We start from the raw sequence: 25,052 nt of genomic DNA, 5'->3' as shown, positions 1-25,052 counted from the left end.
GACCACAAGTGACTGCCAGGGTCCTCTGTGTTGTATGTTTCATAATACCACACGTGATGGGTAGGGTCCTCTGTTTTGTATGTTTCATGATACCACACATGATGGGTAGGGTCCTCGGTGTTTGTTTCATTGACTGTGACACAACTGACGGTCTATGCCCTCTATGATGTATGTCTTGTAGACTACACCACACCTGTCTGGAAGGTCACACGGACATGTTTGTGTTTTAGTGTACATACCACTAGTGACTGCAAGGGCCCTCGGCTTTACTCGAACTAGAGTTCGACCATCTGCATCTTCAGTCCTTTAATCCGGATTTATTTGGTGAAGCCATTCTGTAGGATTTCCAGTAGTAAACTCTAGGAGTAATCCTCCTTTACGTCATTTTAATCCAGATTAGCGGGTCACGGCCAGGGTTACTTTAAAAGTGGCGGGTCAGCGGCGCGTGGGAGGCTGGAGCTGGAGGGCAGAGAATACGGGTTTGAAAGTGAAAGGAAACCGAGAGTGATGTGGTGACAAAAAGGGCAGTGAAGAAGGGATGGATGGGGTAGCGGACGAATGAGATAATCAAGGTAGGGTTGGCAAGAGAGGAGGCCGAGAGCGTGAAGCGGCGAGGAGATGTGTTCAGAGAGTACCAGAGTGCTTGGTAGTGACGGGAACGGCACATATAAAGCACGCGCAAAACAGAAGTGAGACGGGCTGGAATGGATGAGACATGACAAGAATCGGGGTCTCGGTTTTAAAAGACTAAAACAGGGAATCGTGAGGGGGATGCGAGAGAGAATAGTGGGGAGAAGAGACAGAAAGGATAAGATGGGGACAATGTGACAAAGCGGCACAGGGCGGGAGACGGTTTCGCGAAAGATGAATGAGTGAGGAGAGAGTGGATAGAACTGTGGCGAGAGGGGAGGGGCTAAAGATTTGAAACCAGTTAAAACTGGAGCACGTGGTTGTGAGTTATGCAGTAGAGAGGGGGACAGAGAGAAATGTGTATGCGAGTTTAAGGGGATGAGGCGTGCAGCGGTTGGACAGGAATGAGATATTACGGGAAAAAGGCTGGAGAGAGGTTTGGAAGGGAGACAATTCACAGGAATAGAATTGCAATAGATACATAGCAGTGCATGGTCTGACGAATAGACTAACACAGAGATATATAAACCCATCACACGAAGATACTGATACATTACTATATATACAAAAGGCCTATTAATATGTTCACAAGTTCACAAAAACTAGACCCAAGCGCGCGCATATATATATATATATATATATATATATATAATCCAAAGCAGATGAAGCAATATCCACCAAAACGACTGCACTGATCCCTCGGCCGTCTCGTGAGGACAAAATAAATATTCGTAAGTGGAGTTTCACCAATTTTATTCCATTAAATTAATTCACAGTTTCCTGCACAGAATGTCAGAATGTCATATGTATCTACATATATATGTGTGTGTGTGTGTGCGCGTGCAGAGATACATGCACGTGGATCGATGGGATATATATGTGTGCGTGTATGTGTGCAGTTAGAGGATGGATTAATCAGTCGCTATTCACAATGTACTTTGTGAAGCAATTATTCTTGTACTGTTCAGACGAGGCACTGTCCGGTTGCAGGAGTGAAGGAGTGCACACTGAGCGACACTGCACAGATGCCACCAGTGGCCTCACGGATGCACAGCAGAGGCCGGCACTTCTGGGCAGCTCTGCCCTCCCCGAGCCGCACTGTGCAGTGCGCGGTCTGCAGAGAGCAGACTCCAAGCTCTAATGAAGTAACAGCTGTCATCCATCACCTCCCAGGCGCCGCCAGCGACTGCTAATGCAGTGCGCAGGGCTCCGGGCTTGCAGCGCCCGGGGCTGGGGGACTGACGCAGAGCCTGCCTCCGGCGGGGGACTTACTGTGGAGAGGCCGTAGCTCCATGAAACCCGCTCTCTCTCACCAGTCCTGGGGGAGAGGCCGCAGTGCTACAGAAACTGCTCCCTCTCACCAGGACCGGGCCATAGCTCTACAGAACGTTCTCCCTCTCCCACCAGGTCTGGGGGAAGCTGCAGCTCTACAGCTCCTGCTCTCTCACCGGCCGGGGGAAGCTGCAGCTCTACAGAACCTGCTCTACAGATCCTGCTCTCTCACCGGGCCCGGTGGAAGCTGCAGCTCCACAGCTCCTGCTCTCTCACCGGGCCCGGGGAGGCTGCAGCTCCACAGAACCTGCTCTCTCACCGGGCCCTGGGGAGGCTGCAGCTCTACAGATCCTGCTCTCTCACCAGGCCTTGGGGAGGCTGCAGCTCCACAGAACCTGCTCTCTCACCGGGCCCTGGGGAGGCTGCAGCTCTACAGATCCTGCTCTCTCACCAGGCCTTGGGGAGGCTGCAGCTCTACAGATCCTGCTCTCTCACCGGGCCCGGGGAGGCTGCAGCTCTACAGATCATGCTCTCTCACCAGTCCCTGGGGAGGCTGCAGCTCTACAGAACCTTCTCCCTCTCTCACTAGGTCTGGAGGAGGCTGCAGCTCTACTGACCCTGCTCTCGCTCTCTCTCTCACCGGGTCCGGATGCAGGTTTGTTGCTTCCCTGGGCTAATTGCTACATGCTCCCCAAGCCCTTCCCACTCTCCGCCCTCCACCATTAAGTATTCTCACTCCTGCTGGCAGCAGCTGGAGCCCCCCAGGCGGTGGGGTAAAAGCCAGCGGCCTACTCTCTCCTTGGCTAAGGCCGGCCCAGGCTTTACATACACTCCTAAACTAACAGCCCTCGCATTTTCAGCAGCGCAGAAGCTGCTTCCTGTGCAGCTCATCTTCACAATCATTTTACTCGTTTGTTACAATGCGCTTTATAATGTGCACATTCGGGGCCCTATTTTCAGATAAACAATCGGTATGTTCAATGAAGAAGAATCCAGTTTTAAAACAGGGAGGGGGTCTAGGGAACACTACCTTTGAGCAGAGACTGGGCGCGTGACGCTCACGCGATGACACACTCAAGCTCAGCATCCGTGCACAGGCCGCGAGACACCTGTTCTTCGGAATTACACAGGAAACAACGCGACGCCTTTCCAGCAGCTGCGCGATAAACAGGCCCTAAGAGGACCGCATTACAGCACTGCGGCCACAGGCGCAACTGACCGCGCACGGCTTCGAAGCGCTTTATCGAATACGTCTGCCTCTGGTGGCCTCATACATTTTATCTATGACATCTTTACTGCGGTCTGTTCTAAAAGATGCAGATAACAATTTAAAGCACACAGTAGAAGAGCTGGTGACAACAAAGTGTAGCTGACGGCTTCCCGCCAGAGGCATCAATCACCCCGGAGGAAGGTACCAGCGCCCCTTCGGCTGCAGCAGATGCACACAGGGGCTACAGACAGAGCCAGCGATTAACATTCTTGAACATGCAATGCCATGGCTTGTCCTATGAAGCACAGGGACAGCGAATAGGGTTTGGTGTAATCCACTATCCCACAGATGCATTCTCATTAACACGTTAAGAAGCATTAACAAGGTATTTGAAGAACCAGTACAGCCCTAAACTAATGCACTGCTTCAAATTCACAGCCACAATAGTCTACGGTTTGAGCACAGAGGTTAAAGTCAAGAGACCGGTACATACTGATACCCGTCCGGCCTTTACTGCACCATCCCCATCAATCCTTACCTCGCGGGGTAGAGCCGCCTCCGCCGCTCACTCTCGGCGGACACCTTGTCCCTGCTCAGCAGGTAGCCCGTGGCCACCGTCCCGGCCCCCACGATGGCCAGGAAGCCGGCGGACCTCCTGCTGCTCAGAACCCTGGAGAAGGTGCTGGCCATGCTGGCTGCGATGGGCTCTGCGGCACAGGCGAGAGGACACGGCGAGACCTGGAGACACACGGGACCTGCGGATGCAAGAGGAGAGAGAGAGTGAGGGGGCGAGTCGAGAGCACCGAGGCGGGCGGGGACGTGAGAGGAATAGAAAGATCTCGGCAAGGGGGATTACAGCTCAGAGAGGGGGTGGGGGCCTAATCTGCACGGGGTGGAGCAGTCTGCAGTGCACAGCCGGGGTGGAAGAATTCCTCTCTAGCACTTCACCGAGTAGAGCACGCCCTTCTCTAGCACTGTGATGAGCAGTACGCGGCTCTCAGCACTACAAATGACACCAAGCGCCCCTCTCTAGCACTGCACAGAGCAGCACATACCCCTCAGCACGGCGGAGCTGCAGAAACATCACGCAAGCACTGCGCAGAGCATCAGATACCTCTCAGCAGTGCAGAGACTGTCACACTCCCCATTCAAGCATTGCACAGAGCAGCACGCCCCGTCTTACACTGTGATGGGCAGCACGCACCTCCGCACTGCAAACTGTCAGTATTGCAGAGAGCACGGCACGCACCCGTCAGCACTGCAAACAGCACTAAGCGCCACTCTCTAGCAGTGCACAGAGCAGCACACACTGCTCTCCAGCACTGCACGGAGCAGCCCATACCTCTCCCAGGACGGACAAGAGCAGCAGACACCTCACTCAAGCACTGCACAGATCAGCACACACCGCTCAGCAGTGCAAAGACTAGCATACATCCCACTCGAGCACTGCACAGATCAGCACACACCTATCGGCAGTGCAAAGACTAGCATACATCCCACTCTAGAACTGCACAGATCAGCATACACCTCAGCACTGTAAAGATCAGTACATACCTCTCGTCACTGCATAGAGCAGCGCACGCCTCTCAGCACTGCAAAGAGCAGAACACTGCTCTTCCTAGAAATGCACAGAGCATCACACACCGCTCAGCAGTGCAAAGACTAGCATACATCCCACTCGAGCACTGCACAGATCAGCACACACCTCTCGGCAGTGCAAAGACTAGCATACATCCCACTCTAGAACTGCACAGATCAGCATACACCTCAGCACTGTAAAGATCAGTACATACCTCTCGTCACTGCATAGAGCAGCACACGCCTCTCAGCACTGCAAAGAGCAGAACACTGCTCTTCCTAGAAATGCACAGAGCATCACACACCGCTCAGCAGTGCAAAGACTAGCATACATCCCACTCGAGCACTGCACAGATCAGCACACACCTCTCGGCAGTGCAAAGACTAGCATACATCCCACTCTAGAACTGCACAGATCAGCATACACCTCAGCACTGTAAAGATCAGTACATACCTCTCGTCACTGCATAGAGCAGCACACGCCTCTCAGCACTGCAAAGAGCAGAACACTGCTCTTCCTAGAAATGCACAGAGCATCACACACCGCTCAGCAGTGCAAAGACTAGCATGCATCCCACTCTAGCACTGTAAGGATCAGTACATACCACTCATCAAGCAAAGAGCAGAGCACGCCTCTCAGCATTGCAAAGAGCAGAACAATGCTCTTCCTAGAAATGCACAGAGCAGCACACACCGCTCAGCAGTGCAAAGACTAGCATACATCCCACTCGAGCACTGCACAGATCAGCACACCCCTCTCGGCAGTGCAAAGACAAGCATACATCCCACTCTAGAACTGCACAGATCAGCATACACCTCAGCACTGTAAAGATCAGTACATACCTCTCGTCACTGCATAGAGCAGCACACGCCTCTCAGCATTGCAAAGAGCAGAACACTGCTCTTCCTAGAAATGCACAGAGCAGCACACACCGCTCAGCAGTGCAAAGACTAGCATGCATCCCACTCTAGCACTGTAAGGATCAGTACATACCACTCATCACTGCAAAGAGCAGAGCACGCCTCTCAGCATTGCAAAGAGCAGAACACGGCTCTCCTTAGAATGCACAGAGCAGCACACGCCTCTCAGCACTGCAAAGAGCAGAACGCTGCTCTCTCTAGGAATGCACAGAGCAGCACGCACCTCTCAGCAGTGCAAAGACCAGCACAGGCCTCTCAGCACTGGAAAGAGCAGCACACGCTTCTCTCTAGCACTGCACAGACAAGCACACACCCCTCTCAAGAACTCCAGCACATACATGTAAACATCAGCACATACCCTCTCTAGCACTGCTAGCTTCTCAGCACTGTCAAGGCCAGCATACACCCCACTGTAGCAATGGAGAGAGCAGCACACTCCTCTTGCCACTGTAAAGATCACCACATACCTCTCAGCACACAGTGTAAAGAGGTGCATGCACCCATGTTTTTGCAATGCACAAAGCCTCACGTATCTCTGAGCACACATATCCATCTCCAGAACTGCACTGCAAAGAGCAGCACACCTCTCATCACTGGAAAGAGCAGGAAGTATCTCTCAGCACTGCAGAGAGCAGAAAGTCACCCTAAAAAGTGAAATACACGGTGCACGCCTCTCAGCACTATAAAGAGCAGCACACATCTCTCTCTAGCACTGAACTGCAAAGAGCAACACATATCATCAGCGATGCAAAGCAGAACACACACCCTTAGCATGGAACGGAGCAGCAAAGACTATTTCAAGCACTACTGCACAAGTCCACAGCATGCGCACATGATCCTTATTATCAAGCACTGTAAAAGCACCAAAGACATTGTTTGAAGTCTGTACTGGACAGTACATACCACACTCAAAACAATGCACCGATCTTACATCCTTAGCACTGCACAACAGAGCTCCACGAACCTCCGCAGCGCTGCACAACCCATCAGTAGTCCTTCTGCATCATTGCACCGAGCAGCACACACCATTTAACGTCAGCGCACTGAGCAACAATATTCCACAGCACTACAGAGAACAGCACATCCATTCCCCAGCACTGCATAGAGGAGAACACACACCTTTGCAGCAAAGTACAAAACAAAACATCTTCTACAGCACTGCACATAGCAGCACAGATCAATCTCAAGCAGGTGACAGAGAAGCACATGTCCTTAGCACTGCACAGCGCAGCATACATCCCCATCCCACTGCAGCAGTGTACATAGCAGTAACCTCACTCAAGAGCGGCTCATAGAAGCACATAATGGTCAGCAGTGACCAGAGGAGCACACGACTCTCTGACCGCTGTATTGAGCAGCATACACTGTCAGTACTGCACATAACAGCCCACACCCCTCTCCAGCATTGTATGAAGCAGCACACAAGCGCTCCAGTACTGCACAGAGGCACAACCATCTCTCCCAATATAGCAGCGCACACCACAAAGATGCAAAAACTCCTCTGTATAGCACTGAACAGAGCAGCAGACAATTCCAGGCACTAAAGGGAGCAACATAACCACCCCCCACCAACACTGCCAGGTGCAGCGCAGCGCAGACACCCCTGCAATGCAGAGAACAGTATACACCTCTGCGGCACTGCACATAGCAGCACACAGCCATCAGCATTACAAAGAGCATCACACTACCTCTCCAGCAAATACTGACAGTAGCGCACTCTCCTATACACAGTACAGTGAACAACTCAACCCACCATTACATAAAGGCAGCACACAGCCACCCTAGCGCCATACAGAATAGCAAATAGATTGAACAGCAGCACAGACCCTACACAGAGCAGAAAACACCCACAGCACCGCAAAGAGCAACACTTGCCTCTCCATCAACACTGAGTAACATACACCCTTCCAGTGCAGTACACAAAAGAACACCCTCGCCTCTCCAGAGCACATCACAAAGCGCAGTAGGTTTATGATAATGGTTAGGATTAAGCTTAAATATGGGGCTAGCACATAAATGCCACTTTCCATATTGCACAGGGCACCCTAGAGCTACCATAACACACACCTTAGCACAGCTCAGAGGACATCAGTACAACACACTCAGTGCTACGTCTCAAGAGAGTTGGAAACACAATCACACTTCTATCCACTGCTCAGCACAGAGGGCAGTGACACAAACACAACCAGCTGCCTCCAGATCACAGTATAGGGAGAAGTGGCACAGCCATACACTTGTCTTTACTGGGCACAGGGAGCATCACTACCACACCTTTGCAAACCCTGTGAACCAACTCACCTGTGACAACGTGATACAGAGCAACAAGAAAACAAAACTGTGACTAAATAATTAAGAGCATATGGAAAGATGAAGCCCAAGCCTCGATAAATAACACCACAGACAGCCAGAGAAGAAACAACCCTACAACATCCCTCCCCAATGATCAGCATGGGAGGCAGCAGCACAGCCATGCCACTGCACACACAGGAGCAGCAGCACAAACACAGGCAGCCACCTCCCTTTCGCAGTGTAGGGGTCAGCTGCACAGGCTCGGCCCCCTTCAATGCGCAGCATTCGAGGCAGTGAGTGCAACCAATCACCCTCAATTCTCAGTACAGGAAGCAGCAGCACCATCACACACCTGTCCAATGTGTAGCACAGGAGGCAGCAGCACAACGGTACCCTCTCCCATGCTCAGTACAGTGGCACAGGTCTTCATATTGCCGTCTAGTGGACAGCCCTGCAGTCAGCTTTCTGCCTCTCAGCTCCAGGAAGAGGAGCACAAAAATAATCTCCCCACCGATCACTACACAGGATCTTGTCACTTGTATGTGTACACTGCACTCCAGTCATTAGTCATTTGTTTCTGTTGCCCTTTATGAATGATTGTAAGACAGAGCTTGCACATCATGGCTAGAAGGCGTATGACTACAATATATCTAAAATGTGAAGCATTAGGTGTCATGCATGAGAGCTAGCCAGTATCCAGCTTTTTTCTCGGGTAGGTGCTCCCGGTATCTTGGCCTACCTGTTCAGTGCTCCACTGCCTTTTGGCTGGGCTCATGCTACAAATACCACACGCCTGAATGCATGCACACACAGCCAGAGATGCACTCCAAGTAATGGTGATCACAATGAAATGTATGTGTACAACCGCATCCCTCTGCACAGCTTATAAAGAAGGCATTAGTTTGAAGTTGAGGTATTGATAGAGTGCATAATACACATGGGCATCAAAGCGCTGAGCCGAAAAAAGACAATAATGAGGAAACTGACCCCACCCGAAAAAGCTAATATCTTGCATGCTCGTTTGATAATAGCCAGGTTTTCACCTGCCTCCGGACCAGCAGGTATGACTTAGTGCTCCTAATGTTTTCCAGGAGAGAATTCCAGAGGGTTGCAGCTGCCATAGAGAAGGCCTGATCTCCCCACCTAACTGTTCTGCTCCTGGGTATTTCTACCTTTCTACATCCTGCCGATCGTAAGGGTCTGCTTGGAGCATGCTATTTCAAGGCTGTTCTCAAGTGAGTCGAGCCCTGAAGATAAGTAACCTTATGAGCCAAACAGAGGGCTTTAAAGTACACAATAACACAACAACTCCTACCACCACAGTACACCTCTAGTAGGAACTCTTTATCACAGCGCTGGAACAGCAGCCCAATCAAACCTATCTCCAGAGCTGAAAGCAGGTGGAGACTGCAAAATCACATCCCTCTCCATTCTTCAGCCCAAGGTAAGGAATGGCCCATCAGCTCCTTCAGAAAGACACCCCTACTACCACGCTTCCCTGCATGATACAACTACTCTGTTACAACTATGCGCTGTATCTAATATGGACACACACTACTCCTGCAGTTGTACATTTTTTTTTCACATTCATCTTTATCATTTAGCATTCTTCAGTGTGCTTGTCTTTTGGAGAAATTCATTCTCTGGAAAGCATACAGATCAAGTAAAGACTGGAATGCAGATAATTATCTGATGGCGTTTGGTTTCGGGTCTGGTTGCCAGAGACCCACAAAGCATCAAGTAACATAGTAGCCAGACTAATTACATTTAGTATTATTTGCATTCAGGAACATGGAACAGCATGCCCATGGAAATTCAGTGCACATTTTGGAATCGAGGAAAGTTGTACAGTGTGCTTGTGTGTGTGGTGTATGGAGGGAACCCATGTATGTCATGGAATTATGTTCCAATGATGTGTCTGAGTTACAGTTTCCCAGACATATGTTTGTGCTGTAATCCTGTTACCAAGGATAATGGCAATGAGCCTTTGTAAGCTTTAATGAGTTGTGAGTGTGACCCAGACACGTCTACCAAGCTGCTTACACACTTCTTAGTCAGTAAACATTGCCCAGCGGATGCATTAGTATGGAAGGCATCTCAGTGAAGCAAGTGTTTATGGGTGCCTGGCTTGCGAGTTCTTTCCATATTTGGTTGTATATTGAGAGTTCTTCCATAATGTGTTGTGCTGTAGGATAGTAGTGTAAGGTTCCTAGTTTTTCCTGGGAACACATCCTGGGCCTGATGTACTACCTGAAGCATAGGCCCTTGGAAGAGCTGTTGGACACTCAGAAAAGATAGATTAACAAGCAAGCTCTTCATCCAGTAAAATGCCTTGTTCTACAGTCTTCAACTGACTGCCTCGATTGGCACTAAAGAAGCAGCGAGGAGAATCAAGCGAGAATTGTTTGTGTGACGTACAAAGTAGATGCTGAGCAGGCATAGTCAGTGTTTCTGGACCAAGGTGAGAGAACGTAGACCGCTTTTCCCTCATTATTTAGCTTAGCTCCCGCTGATGTGCTAATATTGAGTGGCATCCCGTAGCAACCAGATACATTCTGAGAAAGCAGACCCACCACACTGGAGCGGTCCGTCCATAAGCTTAAACCTTGTACTTGATTGAAGTTTTTAAAGCTCCAGCAATGCTCATGCGTGAGTCTTTAATGATGTACACTTCTCTACTTGTGCAAAAGCAGACATGCTTTTGTTATGAACTATATCAGTTTAAACCAATTTATGGAACTTGTGCAAAAGCAGATGTGCTTTTGTTGTGAAATATATCAGCACAAATCAATTGATGCTCACACCACCACAACTTTAGGTTAAGTATAAATACAAATATGCACTCCAAACTACTTTTCCCCAAATGTCACAGCTCTCACAGACATTATTGCCTGCTGATATTATTTTTAACTTAGTCTTCTTGTCATGAGTGATGGGTGTGGTGGCTTCTGCTGCATGCTTATGGTCTGGCTTGACAGTGCAACTTTCAGAGGTTTTGGCTCCGCCCACAAGTTGGGAGTCAGGAGTACATTTATTGATTGGGCAGAAGTTGTGTGCTTCCACAAAAAAGTGCTTGCCATCCATCCTCATCATTTTATTTATCCAGCTGCCTGAATTTGGACATTCAGGGACAAACACATACCATTTTAATGCTATTAAATTGTCTTACATACCTAGATAATGTAAGCCATTTTTCTCTGGGAGCAGCATAGATGGGAGGAGGGGGCAGTCATTAACCTACATTTTTTTTTTATGTCTGGCATAATACAGACCTATTGGAATTACCACTGCTTGTTTACTACTGCATATTGGTAGGAGACACAGGGAAATGTTTTCTCTTTGTGTGTGCAGTGACAGAATGTCTCACTGTCTTATTGCAGCTCAGAAACGTGCCTAGTAACTAGTCTTAGTGCAGGAGGATAAGTTTTTGCTGGTATGACTGTGTATTGTGTGTGTATTAAAGAAAGTGTATATGGGGAGGTGTAGTATGTTTGTTGTACCTTTGTGTTTGGGTGCCTTTTACGTCTGCATGTTTGTATGTTACATGTGTGGACCGTTTGTATGTTACATGTGTGGACCATGCCCTTTTAGCTGGCAAATGGGTGGGGAGGGGGGAGGTTACAAGAGCAGAAGAAAGGCAAAGGGCTTTTTTTTTACTTCAGAAAGTTCAACAAAAAGGCCACTTACAGAGCTGTGTCACTGAGCAAACAACAAGAAAAGAATTCACAGCAAGTGGAACACTAGAACAAATACCAGATTGTTTCCTCAAACACGGGCTAGAAATCGCTCTCAAAACTAACAGTTGAAGGATTGAGAAACAGCAAGTTTCCCACTCAGCAAAATGTGGGAAAGGATTTCAATATAACAGAGAATTCCTTTGACAACCCTCAGAAATATATTTGTTGTAGAAAAGTTTTCTGTCTCCAGTCCTCTTAGAAATATGGATATCAAACAGTGCTAGACTAGTCATTATGGACAGATCTGTGCCTCTGGAAAAGCAGTAGGGCTAGGGAAGAGCTATTCACATAGCACTGACACACTAGATTTTATGAGTCACAGGTTGTTTTGAAGCATTCTTTTTCTAAAAGATAACGTGAGCTCTGCTGTCAGAAAATACTCTTACTTCCAGGTGTAATACACCCCAAAATCAATTTCCTCCAGAAGGGTTATGATCCTGAAGACAAGGAAGCTCGACCAATAGAAGCAAAGGAAGCTCTATTAATGCAAAGAAGCTGAAGTCTGCTCTAGAGATGCATGCTCTTTGGTGGGAATCAAGGGGTAACATCGCTTGGAAACCCTTCAGAAATCTACTTGGCTACCCTTTTCGTGTTTCTCAGTCAGTTTATAGCACAAGGTCAATGAATCTCCGATTGACAAAAGTTATCAAATGCACTATTTTCGTTTACTTAGTTCCTGTGTGCCATGACTCATGCGGTGTTGCAGTGCCTTCTTTGTGACTCCAAATAATCTTTCAGTGCAGCAGGTTGCACACAGAGGTGTCCACATCTCTCTCAAATACGCTCTGCTGCCATTGTTCACGTTTGTGACTTATTTGTGTGAGCTCACCAAAAGTGATAATGCCAAAAATGAAGAAAATAATTACTTAAATGGAACTAAGTGAAGGACAGTTTTAAACCACAATCTGTAGGAGTCTGAGTCAAATCTCTTTTGGTGAGGGACCAGTTTCAAAACCATTTTGGGCTTGTGTCCTCTGGATGAGTTACACAAAGTTCCCTCCTCACATTTAAACCACAGACCACAGGCAATCTTGAAGTTTGCCTTTTCAAGCCTCCACTACTGCTCAATGTAGTTTGAATTGCTTATTTTCTGTATTTTAAAAGGGCTCGTGAATATTACCTTCTTCTGAAGGCTAGTTTACTGCACTTTCTACTACTTAAATCTCCTGGTCAGGTTCTTAGCTTGCCTCAGAGGCATAGTGCAGCTGCAAGGCTTCTCTGTGGGCGGAGTCTCAGTGACTAGTCACTGCTTCTTCAGCCTCAGTTACTTAGTCTTCTAGTGGGCCGCCTCTAAACAGTGCTTAATTTGTAAATAAAAACGTGCTGGAGCCCCTAGCTCTCCTCAGAAACACTCGGCTGCTGCAATTAAATGTGGGAGCACAGAATACTGAGGCAGCGTATTCCTAAAGCCATCTCGGGCCTCTTTAATCCATTTACAGCCTCTCCCTGCCCCTTCAGATCACTCTTGCAGCTCTCTGCTTTCTCCCTTTGTGACGCCTTTTTATTTTTCTCCTCCTCCGTCTTTCTAAACTGTGTCTTTTGCTCGCAGTAAATGCTTGAGGCCCTCAAACATAAGTGCTGGTGAAACCACTGTTAAGCACTGCCTCTAAAGCAGCATTTATCGTTCAATAATCTATTTTGGATACTAGTCGTTGTCACTATAAATCAGACAGATATCTTTATTCTGCCTAGGCACTCCTTTAGTGAAGAAGATTCCTTGCTTTGGTAAACAAAGGCCTCTTCAAGCCCATGTTGGTAATAAACAACTCACTTTCCCTGTCCCTTCTCTCTGAGAGAGCTTACAATCAGAAAGAATCTGCAAATGTATTTATTCAGAAGCACACACAGCCACCCATGATTGTTCCACTATATCTCTTCTGCCAAGGACTTTAAAACTATATGCTGCAAACTGTGCTTTGACAATACAGCCTGTCTCCATCTGCCCGTTCTGCAACTGTTAGAATTACCTCTAGCACCCTGATGCTCTACTTCAGACATGATTCCCAAATGTAATCAGTCATTCAATTGCCGTGAGCAACACGATGTAATTGTTATGTGCGTGACAAAATGTAAAAATATACCACATGCAGAATTTAACAATCCAAGCTTTCCAAAAATTATTTTTTTATTCAAAATTAATATAATTGGAAACTGGCAAACATGTCATTTTGGAGTGTGAGGGCACTTTTAGATTGAGGGAACAAGGTTGCTGCCCTACTTGTTTAGTTGGAATCGCAGACCTTTAATGAATCTTGGCAGTAGTACCCCGTCAAGAAGAAAAACTAACAGATTATTAGGTGTTGAAATGTGACAAATTATTGTTGTAAAACATGATTTGATTGGTAGGCAGTTTTTACGGCTTATGGTTTATTAAACTATTACTGAATCATGGGTACTGTTTGTACGAAACAAACGACACTTGATGCTGGAACATCCCTTCAACTAATTAATGCTTTTTAAAATATATATGTTTGTGATGTTACACCCGTAGTCTCCATCAAAGGCTGATTTCCACCTATAGCCAATCAGAGGTGGACGGCGAAAAAGGATAAACAGCTATTCAGCAGGTGTGGTGCTTTCTTAATGTACTAACATGGTTATGATGTTACACTGTCAGTTAATAAAAGCAAACGCGTTGTGCCTATGACTATTCTTAACCATGTTACGGTTTAATCCATTCTCAGCATCAAGAAAAAATAAAATCGCCACGACACTAGAATGCATCAGAGTACACATCATCTAACTTTGGAAAACAAATCAAGGATAGGTAACCAAAGTGGTCTCGACAATAGAAATTAATATGTTCAGCCTTAGGGTAGAGAGCTGTCTGGTAAACTTTAAAGCTGATACAGTTCATTAAATAACAGAAAAACAGAGTTATTATTTTCTTTGAAAAGGGCATTTGCGTTTTATTGGAATTCGGTACCATGCAGAGGTATTCAACATACTCTCATGGCCCGAGAGGTATTAGTGTTACAACTTTCTCCTGCCCATCGTAGTTCAATACATGCCATAGACGCGATTTAGACGGGTAAATGCCGATGTTCGAAGGCAAAAATGGCTTTATTTTCGGTGTTTCCCGATTAAAATTGCATTTGTTTCAATCACATGTTCCCGGTTTTTTAACCCAGTTGGATACTGTTGGCATGTATGGAGTACCCACGCTACAGCAAAAGAAAATAAATCAGAGTGTGCTGTTTAGAGTGGCATACTGAGGGAGCAAATGAAAGAGCATGTGGCACACAAATGTACCAGGGACAGAGCCCTGCAGAACCTGTGGCGCTCGGAGGCCCCAAGCCTTTCGGGGAGCCGCTTTCAACCCAAGGCCAATGAATAACTGTGAGGTATGGGAGACTCAAGGATCCCTCTTCACATTCTGCAGGGGGAACCCATCATTTTGCGTTACGCCACTAAATTGCTACCAGAGACACATGCTGCGTGCACACATGCGCTCGCAGACTGTTACCTACACGCCGCAGACACACCTTTGGAGAGGAGAGCAGTCCACGCACCACAGAATTCTCTAGGACCCGTTTCAAGTTTAAAGCCCATACAGCTGTACAGTGTAAACAGTTCTGCCAACGAACGTTTGCTTTAGCTGCCTAATATGTGTGCAACCAGAAAAGATGGAGCGATAATGAAGCATATTCCGTACTACGCAGGCATGTCATATTAAATACTGCAGACTTGGTCTCTGCTAGCAGGGGCTGCCACACCCATAGACTTTGGGCAAACGCTTTGGACGCAGGCCCCAGCACGCACATGGTGACCTTTATACAGGACTTACGACGTGCGCGTGCGTAGACAGCACTTCGCAATGGCCGACTTCCTCACAGTGAGGCTGCGCTAGCGGGAGGAGTCTTCCGTGTTCTAAAATGTTATTGCAGTGCCTACTCGGAAGTCAATAGATGCTGCAGGATGCCTGTTCCTCTGACAGTACCATAAAGCTCGGGCCAGATATTCAGAAGCTTTCTGAGAGGCATGTTTTGTTTATGTACGTATTTGCAAAACCTCTCCTCGTACAGTGAGGCGCAAGAAATTGCAGTGTGTAACAATGTCCCTTACGAAAAAGAGATGGTGTATATGGCGCTATTGACAATGTACCAGTGACGCAGGATATTGTGTCGGGGGTCTCAGGTGGTCATATATTGAGGCCCCTATAGCATGCAATATTTGAGGTGCCAAATCGTGCACGTGTTGAAGCCTATGCTTAACACACGCGGGGGTTACTGATCTACTTGGTCGTCCGCACAGATGGGTCCTGGTCTTGCCTAAACCACGCCTGGCAGCTCCCAATATTCATTAACAGGGATCCACGTGACTGCGGGGTCTTACCAACACAGTGTACTGTACAGATGACTAGCCCACAAACTCCCTGCTCAATTTTAACTCCTTGTCCACCAGTCCAGCGCTCCACTTTCATCACTGGGGCAACACTACATTCATCCCCAAATTTAAGCACAAAAAACCCAAAACAGAAACAGGCAGGAGAGGATCAAATGAAAACATCACAAATATGATCAACTATCACAATAATGGCTGCAGCGTAATAATCATGTGGGAGTCACAGTGACATGGTTACATAGTACTAAAGTTCAGACTTTATCCTACCTTGTGATGGGACATTACCAGGCACAGCAGCACCAGCCATCACACCAGATGATACTTTAGCCGAGTGGATAGCACTGGGTTACCTCTGAGTTCATACCTGGTACGGGTGGCTCGATTTTCCTGGGAGTCTGGAAGCCAAAACCCCGGGCTCTCAGGGCTGCCAACCGCCGAGGGAGCAGGGCCAGACTCAACTTCATCGGACCCTGGCAAAACGGGATCAAGACATGTCTTGTTCCTCCATCTGAAGGTCACTGTCACTCATGTCCCTAGAGTGATCCAGGCAGAGATAAAATCTTTTGAAAGCCAATATGTTCCATGTGACTTCTTCTGTCCCGCAATGAGCAGTGACTTGGGTGCTGTGCAGGTGTACGTGGTCCAAGGGCGGCATTCAAATTGCAGTCTGAACTTGCTTCCAGGAGACTGATCTTTGATGAGCACCAAATCCCCATCTTTAAGAGTGGGCACTTTAGCATGTCGATGTTTGCTGGCTCGGTCATTCGACTTAAGTCTTTTTTCATAGACCTGTCTGTTATTATTATTATTATTATTATTATTATTATTATTACTATTATCATCATTATTATTTAAACATTTATACAGCACAACTGTCACCTGAAAGGAATCCTGGTACTAGAAATCCAAACCGGACATCCTATTGCAGCTTGAGGGCCTACCGCAGGATTATCGGGGAAAGAGCCAGGTTTTCACTCTCCTTCCAAAGCCTAGCAGGCCAGACATATATCTAACAGAGGCTAGCAACTTATCCCAAAGTTGAGCTGCCTTTACAGAGAAGATATGTCCAGCCTGACGACTCTTCTTAAACTTAGAACCTGGTTAGGGGCCCAAAGAGGATGATGAGGGATTGAATCCATGACCACTCTTCCTATGGAGAAGTGACCAGGGGGTTGCCCTGTAGTAGAGTGTGGAGTTTGGCTGTAATGACGAAGGAACTCATAGATTATCAACTCAGGATCTTTCTGGTGAGCAGATGCAATCCAAGTGACTTTATTTAAGGTCCTCATAAATCTCTCGACTTCCCCATTAGCCTGGGGCAAGTGGGGAGTGATCTTTTTGTGAGAGATGACAAGCGACTTTAGGTACGAGGCTACTTCCTGGCCTTGGAAAGGCGGGCCATTGTTGGTTCTTAGTTCCTTTATCAGTCCATGTGTTGTCATAATTGTCTCTATCTTGGGCCCCTTTGGCACCACTTCACTGACACTTAGAGGGGAGAGTTTCTCAACTTTGGGGTATTTCGAGTAGTCATCTATCATGACCAAGGTGAGTCGTCTGTCAGAGAGGCTCCTGAAGTCAAGAGTGGTGCAGTCCCTGTTCGGGCACCAAAGGAGCCACAGGACTGGTGTCACCAGAGGCTTGACACCAAGGGCACAACCTCACCAACACTTCAACCTGTTGGTCAATCAAGGGAAACCACATTTTGGCCTGTAGACGATTCTTGGTATTGACCATGCCCTGGTGCCCGGCATGTGCAAGCTGAACCACACGATCAGTAAGGCTGGAGAGAATGACTAATCGATGTCCCCTTAGAAGTCAGCCTTCAGGGTCAGCGCTAAACTCCTGTTGCACATTGTGAAGGTTCTCCAAGAAGCGTTTAGCCTCTGGAGTGAGCTAGGCCTGCTGTTTCTTGAAGGCATTCCGCTGTTTCTTCTTCACCATTTACAGTGCTTTTTGGAGGCACTCATCCTGACTAGTGGCTTGTCGAAGGGCATCCAGGGAGAGCAGAAGGGGACGAGACTGGTCAGCCACATACCCCACATACTCCTCCATTTAATTCGCCTCTGCTTCCTCTCCTGGCATGGCAGCATGAGGATACTGGGACAGGTAGTCCACTGCGTTGTGTACAGGGGGGCGAGAGTCTACCTGACAGTTATACTCCTGAAGTTGGAGCATCCATTTTTCAATCCAGGGGGTGGCTTTAAGGGCGGTTCTCCTGAACAATGGGATCAGGGGCTTGTGGTCAGTTGTAACAATGAATAGATTGCTGTAAACATAAAGGTGGAAGTGGCAACACCCCCAGTGAACGGCTATAGCCTCCTTCTCAATCTCAGAATACCTTTGTTCAGTTATTGTGAGAGATAGGCTTGCAAAAGCTAATGGGGCCCAGTCTTCTTCATCATGTTGTTGCATCAGCACAGCACCCAGGTCTTTTGGGCTGGCATCTATAGCTATGGTGGTGTCCTTCCGGGGATCAAAATAGACTAACATAGTTTTAGCCGGCAGGGCATCTTTGGAGGCTTGGAACACCAGTTCTTGCTCAAGACCCATGACCATAGGACAGCAGCTTTGGTGAGGTCTCTGAGTTGTTGCGTCAAGGTCGTGAGATCTATGATAAAATGATTGCAGTAATTGACCATACTTAAAAAGCTGCGTACTGTGTAGAGGTGCTTCCTTAATGTCCTGTACCTTGTCGGGATCAGGGGCCACTCCATCTGACGAGAACACATACTCAGAGAAATTAAGTTTATGCTTCAGGAACTCGACTTGCTGTGATACAGAGTGAGGCGCGAATCCTGAACGAAGTACGTTTCTTAGTCTTAGGTTGTGTTCAGGTAGGGTTTTGACATGTGTCAAAATGTCATCAGTGTTGTTTATGACCCCAGGGTGATCAACTAGGAGCACATGGATGACATTCTGGAATACTTCAGCGGCCCTTGAAGTTCTGAAGCTCAGAGTTTTGTAGCAATGTAGGCCTATATGTGTCGAAAATGTCATGATGTAGCAGGACTCTTCTGCAAAGATGAGCTGGTGGGATCCCAACTGCATGTCTAGTTTGGAAAACCAGCTGGCCCTGCTCAGCTCACCAATCAAATGGTATATCGTGGGAGTGAGGTGTTGTTTCCTCTTGCTGGCGACATTGGGTAGGTGCATATCAATGTATATTCTCAAATCACGGGGCTGTTTGGGCTTCATAGCCACCACAATCGGAGACACTCAGGGGGTGGATCTCATCACTTTCTTAATTATGCCAGCGGCTTCAAGCTTGTCCAGTTTTTTTTCCACTTTGGGTCTCAAATGAAAAGCGATGTGCCTATGCTAAAGGGCCACAGGCTGTATAGACTGGTCTATGTGTAGTCTTATCTCTTTGCACATGAGGCATCCAATGCCCTTGAACACTTTTGGAAAATCCTCTAGGATGTGAGTTACATCTTCTTGATGTACTCCAAATCCAAAAGTCAAAATGGCAAAAGTCACAGCCCGGCACCCTAGTAGAATGCGATGGCCTTCTTCAGCTACATAAATCTGCGCATTCATGGATTGGAATCTATATGCTTGGCTTGTTCATAACTTTCCTCGCATGACTAGTGCTTTGTTTTGGCCATAGGTGAATACTTTAATGACAGTCGGTTGGAGACATAGGGGAGGCTGCATAGTTTGATAGGCCTCCGAGGACATTATGTTGACGGAGCCCCCTGTATCTACGACAGCTAGTGTCGTATGAGTTCCGGTTAGGATTTGGCACTGAGGCTGGCAATATGCTCCCTGGGATGTGGCACCAATTGTCAAGCTGAAGTGGATGGTGTGCTCTTCACTGTCATCATCATCATCCACATCACTGCTTCTCTCTTCAGGTACCACATTTACAGTGGTGCAGGAGGCATGCCCTTTACCTGACCAGCAAACTTTCACTAAATGGTTGCGCTTTCCACACACAGCACACTTCTTCCCTCTTGCAGGGCAATCCGTAGGGCGGTAGGACGGTCCTCTGCAGTATCCACACGCTCCGTTGGTCACATCCCCCTTCCTGGGCTTACTTGTGCTGGCCATTGATGCTGTGGTGTTGACTGGTTTAGCTTTTATGGGCTTGTTTAAGGGAGCCTCCACATGGGAGGGTGAGCTTTTGTTAGCACTTTTGTCCACCCCATCGTTAGAATGTCAGCTAGGGATCTTCCTGATTCTCAGAGAATGTGCTCACGAAGTTTCGCACAAACATCCTTGAATTATTTGACCCCTTATTTCTTCGTTTTCATCTGCAAAGCCACACACACACTGGCCAGCTCCTTCAACCATGTATAGAAGGTGTCAATAGTTTCCTCTGCCTGCTGCCTGGCTTGGTGAAACAGGAATTATTCATAGTCTATGTTTGCTATTGGCTCAAAATAGGGAGCAGCCTCCGGGATGTCTTAAGATATTCTGTGATTATCTTTGCCACCTAAATATAAGATCATGGCTCTCTTCTGTGCATTTTGAACCTTGGTGGTCTCAAAAAACAGCAGCATCCTCTCCACCCAGTCTTTCCATCTGGGTACTTGCAGCAACAGAGCACCTTCAACTACAAGCGTCTGAATTGACGGTATGTTGGCAATGGGTCTGCAAATTATGGTAAGTCAGAAACAAACTACCCCTTATTGTTGTCAGAAAGTCTTTTAAGAATTTGTGATCTCTGACCTGCGACACTTGCCTTGGGGATGAGAGGAAGGAAGTAGGGGCTTTAAGTCCAGTCAGCACCAACAGCAGGATTTACTCAGTGACAATCAGTATTTTCCATGGCTTTGCTTGAACAAGCAGGCTGACAGTGAAGGCACTGAACTACATTTTCTTTTCTTCCCGAAATGATGACATGGGCTCCCATCTGTGACTTGTTATATTAGGCCAACAGGGAGTGCTCTTACCGTCAACTTCAGCCCTCCTCCCAGCACCGACAGGGGGCCACACTCGACTATCCAAACTGCCAGGGAGATGCTCACTACTCCTTCGTGGAGTGACAGCGGGCAATAGGCCACTTGTGCACTGCTTCACACGCAGGATCAGGTAGGCTCTGGTCACTGTGCACATGCACTGCGAGTAGACTGGAGACGCCGGTTGCATGTGGCACGAGCACCTCACACCCAGAAAGGGCACGCAGCCGCCACAGAACACCGGGGACGAGGCTGACAACCCCATCGTTGCCAGTGTGTTGTGTTGGGGTGGTCATATAGGGAGGCTCCTAGAGCATGTAATACTTGTGGTGCAGAATCACGCAAGTGTTGAGGCCTATGAATAACACGCACGGAGGTAGGTTACTGTTCTGTTTAGTCATCCTCGCAGGCAGTTCCTGATCTTATCTAAACCACACCTGGCAGCTCCCAATATTTATTAACCAGGATAAATGTGACAGCGGGGTCTTACCAACACAGTGTACAGTATGAGGGACCACTCCACAATCCCCCTGCTCATTAACTCATTGCCCGCCAGTCCACCACTCCAGTTTCATCACTGGGGTGACACTACAGAAGGAGGACCAGATGGGTCCATGCCCCAGCTGTAGTTGTACTACCCACCCCCACCAAAGCTGCTGAATGTATCAGGAGGCAACACAGAAAACAAGCATTGGCAAAGCCAATAGGTCTCACCTGTATGAAATCTATTGGCTTTGTCAATATTTTTATAGCCATGATTTACAGCAGCACAGCTGCTGAGCAGAATGGTTGAAAGAACATTTAAAAAAAGCATCATGACACACTCAACGCTCGCAGTATCATAGCATTTTTCTTGTTTTTATACTTTCAACCATGCTGCACAGCAGCTTTGAGGCTGTACAACATGGCTTAAAAACATTGACAGAGCCAAATATCGGTAAATAAGCAAATAAAAAAATGCTAGAACAGGCTCGACGCCATTGGCCGCATCATAGGTTTTTTTTACTTTTGCAATCCGTGTCACTGTTCTTTTGAGCAACAAATAATAGATATAAATCGCCTTGTTATTCATAACTAATGCATGCATCTCAGCCTGAAGTGATCACAGCATCTAAATAAGGTCACAGTTCTCATCCTTACTGGACTGGTGAGCTTGAGAGTTAAAATGTCAACTGAGGGGGGGTAGGCTAGACTACAAAGCAACAAAATCAGTCATTCAAAATACCAGTTGGACCGCACACTATGCTAAGCACAGATTTTTACCTTGCCTGTTTTGAAGTCAGGCCCTTGATTATACAGGCCACGCCTCTTCGAGAGACCACCCAGTTTTTTCACTCCACTTAAAGCCCTGGCTGGGGACAACAATGACAATGGAAGGTGTGAGGGAGGGGAGTGGAGCGAGCAAACAGACAATAGAGGGTGGGGGAGGGGCTGAGGTAAGCAAAAACATAAACATCAATGGAAGGAGAAGGGTAAGGACAAGCAACCCAAGGGACAACCACCACCATGAAGAGCGGAAGGAAAAAGGGCAAGAAAGGAAGGAGGCAAGAGGGGTGATGGCTAGAAGAGAAGTAGAAAAAAAGTACCTCAATCCGAGCCAAGCTACAGAAGTACACTAATGAAGTAATTCATCATTACTTTGTCCATGCTCCATTGAAGGGACATCCACACGAACAGGAAGGAAACCCAGTACTGACTGACCAATAAGGAGTATGGAAAGGAGAGTAACGACGAAGCCAACCAGTGGCAAGTAATACAACTGGTATTGGACGTGTAAACTCGCAGTCTCGGACAAGCACTAAATTTCATTGGAGGGACGTCCTAGTCTTAAAAACCCCTCAACTGCAAATGACCAATAAAGGTAGAGCTCTGAGCAGGTGTGGCCCCTTGGCATCTGGACGCATTTCCCACGCACATTTGGCACACCCTTTATGCACACAGCGGAACGCCCTTCCCACACTCACCCACGCCTAAGATATGGACTTCCATAGTTTCCAAGAAAGCTGAAAACCTACTTATATTTCAAACTCACTTCCAATAGGGTGTAGAGGGCGTTATAAGCCCGACTTCAAGCAAGGAAACGGTTCTTCTTCTCCAGCTGGTTAGTAAGAGACAGTAATAATTCCCGGGAAAATGTGAAAAGCGTAATAAAGTAAAACTCCTGGATTAACAGGGAGAGCGGGTGTGCGCGTGTGTGTGTCCCATGAGTCTCACCTCAAGCGCAGAATTGTGCTAAAAAACAACACTTTCTGATGATTGGAAGGGATAAAAAAACCAAAAGGAGGAAATGTCAGTGACCTTGGTGCGCGACCTCTAAATTCCTTTCAAGGTCTCATACATGGAAAAACGTTGGCAGAAATGAACCTCTTTTGCTTTTCTCCAAAGAGGGTTCCGCTTTAATAGTTTCCATGGCAACTGCTGATACAGGGAAAACATTTGGGCCTACAGGCAGCAGACCACTAGCTGACGATTTACTTCTCTCCAGATGATGGATGAACGGATTAACCCACCAAAGTAGGTGGTGTTCCCGCCACTACAAGCACGAACGGCCGCACCACCGAGCACAGATGTTCGAATTTGCCACAAAACGACAATGTTATCAAAAATGAGTTTGGACGTTGCATAAATAGACCCTTAAAATATCATTGAGCAGTTGTGGCTCCTTCATTCGAATATGTTTAGGTGCAGGTGCTTTACTGCATTTTTTAAAGAAATACAAGACCCTAGAAAGGCCTCATTATTTTATCTATACCATTTAAAATGTGTAATATGTAATGCGCACGCTAATATACACAGTGTGCTTTTAATACAATATACTGTATGCATAGCTTGATAATCTCTATTAAACCGCATTAAACAGCTGTGCTTCTATAACAGTTACATTTTAAATTGAAAACTTGAATATTGAAAAGGGATTGGGGGTGGTTCTTGCCATTCTTGTCATCGTCAGAGTTAACTACATACAGCAACAGATAGGTATGTATATGATTTTTGCATTTGACGGCCAGAGATACCTGTATTTAAAAACGCATTAGCTTATGAAAGGAAAATCATAGAAGTTTAGACAAATGCAGCGACATCGCAGCACCGATGAGGGGCATTTTGTAAAGCTACGAATCAATGAGGCAGGGCAGCGGGTGTACTCGGGGTTCAGTATCAGTAGACCCCTCAGTACTTGAATCAGCGGTAGGGGTCTCAGACGGTGCTGGGGGCGGGTGTACTCGGGGTACAGTATCAGGCTCGGACGGTGCTGGGGAGCGGGTGTACTCGGGGTACAGTATCAGGCTCGGACGGTGCTGGGGAGCGGGTGTACTCGGGGTACAGTATCGGTAGACCCCTCAGTACTTGAATCGGCGGTAGGGGTCTCAGACGGTGCTGGGGGCGGGTGTTCTCGGAGTACAATATCGGTAGGCCCCTCAGTACTTGAATCGGCGGTAGAGGGTTCAGACGGTGCTGGGGTGGGGGGGGCGCGGGGGGGGCGAGGGGGGGAGTTCTCGGAGTACAGTATCGGTAGACCCCTCAGTACTTGAATCAGCGTTAGGGGTCTCAGACGGTGCTGGGGAGCGGGTGTTCTCGGGGTACAGTATCATTAGACCCCTCAGTAGTTGAATCAGCGGTAGGGGGTTCAGACGGTGCTGGGGTCGGAGTGTTCTCGGAGTACAGTAGCGGTAGGCCCTCAGTACCTGAATCTCGAAGTCTCCTCTGCTGCTGGAGGAGTGACCGCCGGAGTGCTGTCAGTGCTGGCTGCAGGCTCCACACCCTCCTCTGAAGTTCGCCGGAGTGCAGGGCTGGGCCTTGACTAGTCCTTTTTATCACCTATGTTTCTAACTTTGAATATAATCTGAGCAGCCTCAGAAGCCCCTCCCACAGGAGCGCCCAGTTAGTTCTTATCACTTTTCTCATTGTAACACAATCAATGGGCTCTGGACTTTTGACTTTAGCCCAGGCAGGTAATAACTAATGATCTCTCTCCCTCGCTCTCGATCTCTCGCTCCTTTCCCTCCCTCCCCCCTCCACCTGTCTGATTCCTTGTTCCACCCCTCCTTTTACTCTTCTCTGGCTGTGCTCCACATCATTACATTGGGCTGCTACAGGAATGAAGCAGCAAGGCGTAGTCATCCATGCTCCACATGTACAGGACAGGGAGAAAAAACGCACAATTAAAGCAGA

General features: G+C 47.6%; 1 protein-coding gene across 1 annotated transcript in view; it reads right to left on the bottom strand.

Moving 5' to 3' along the window:
• The window catches only part of LOC138284144 (creatine kinase U-type, mitochondrial), a 66,682-nt gene extending 42,025 nt beyond the window's left edge, over positions 1 to 24,657 (bottom strand). Inside the window, exons 1-2 of the mRNA XM_069222626.1 lie at positions 24,566 to 24,657; positions 3,651 to 3,867 (exon numbers count right to left, since the gene is read on the bottom strand). Coding sequence (XP_069078727.1) covers positions 3,651 to 3,802 — 152 coding nt within the window. The 5' untranslated portion in view covers positions 3,803 to 3,867; positions 24,566 to 24,657. The remainder of the gene's footprint in view (positions 1 to 3,650; positions 3,868 to 24,565) is intronic.
• Positions 24,658 to 25,052: the final 395 nt, after the last annotated feature.

The sequence above is a fragment of the Pleurodeles waltl genome, chromosome 3_1, assembly GCF_031143425.1.
Source record: "Pleurodeles waltl isolate 20211129_DDA chromosome 3_1, aPleWal1.hap1.20221129, whole genome shotgun sequence".
Lineage (NCBI taxonomy): Eukaryota > Metazoa > Chordata > Amphibia > Caudata > Salamandridae > Pleurodeles > Pleurodeles waltl.
The sequence above is the reverse complement of the archived record's forward strand: the minus strand, read 5'-3'. Positions and strand labels throughout refer to the sequence as shown.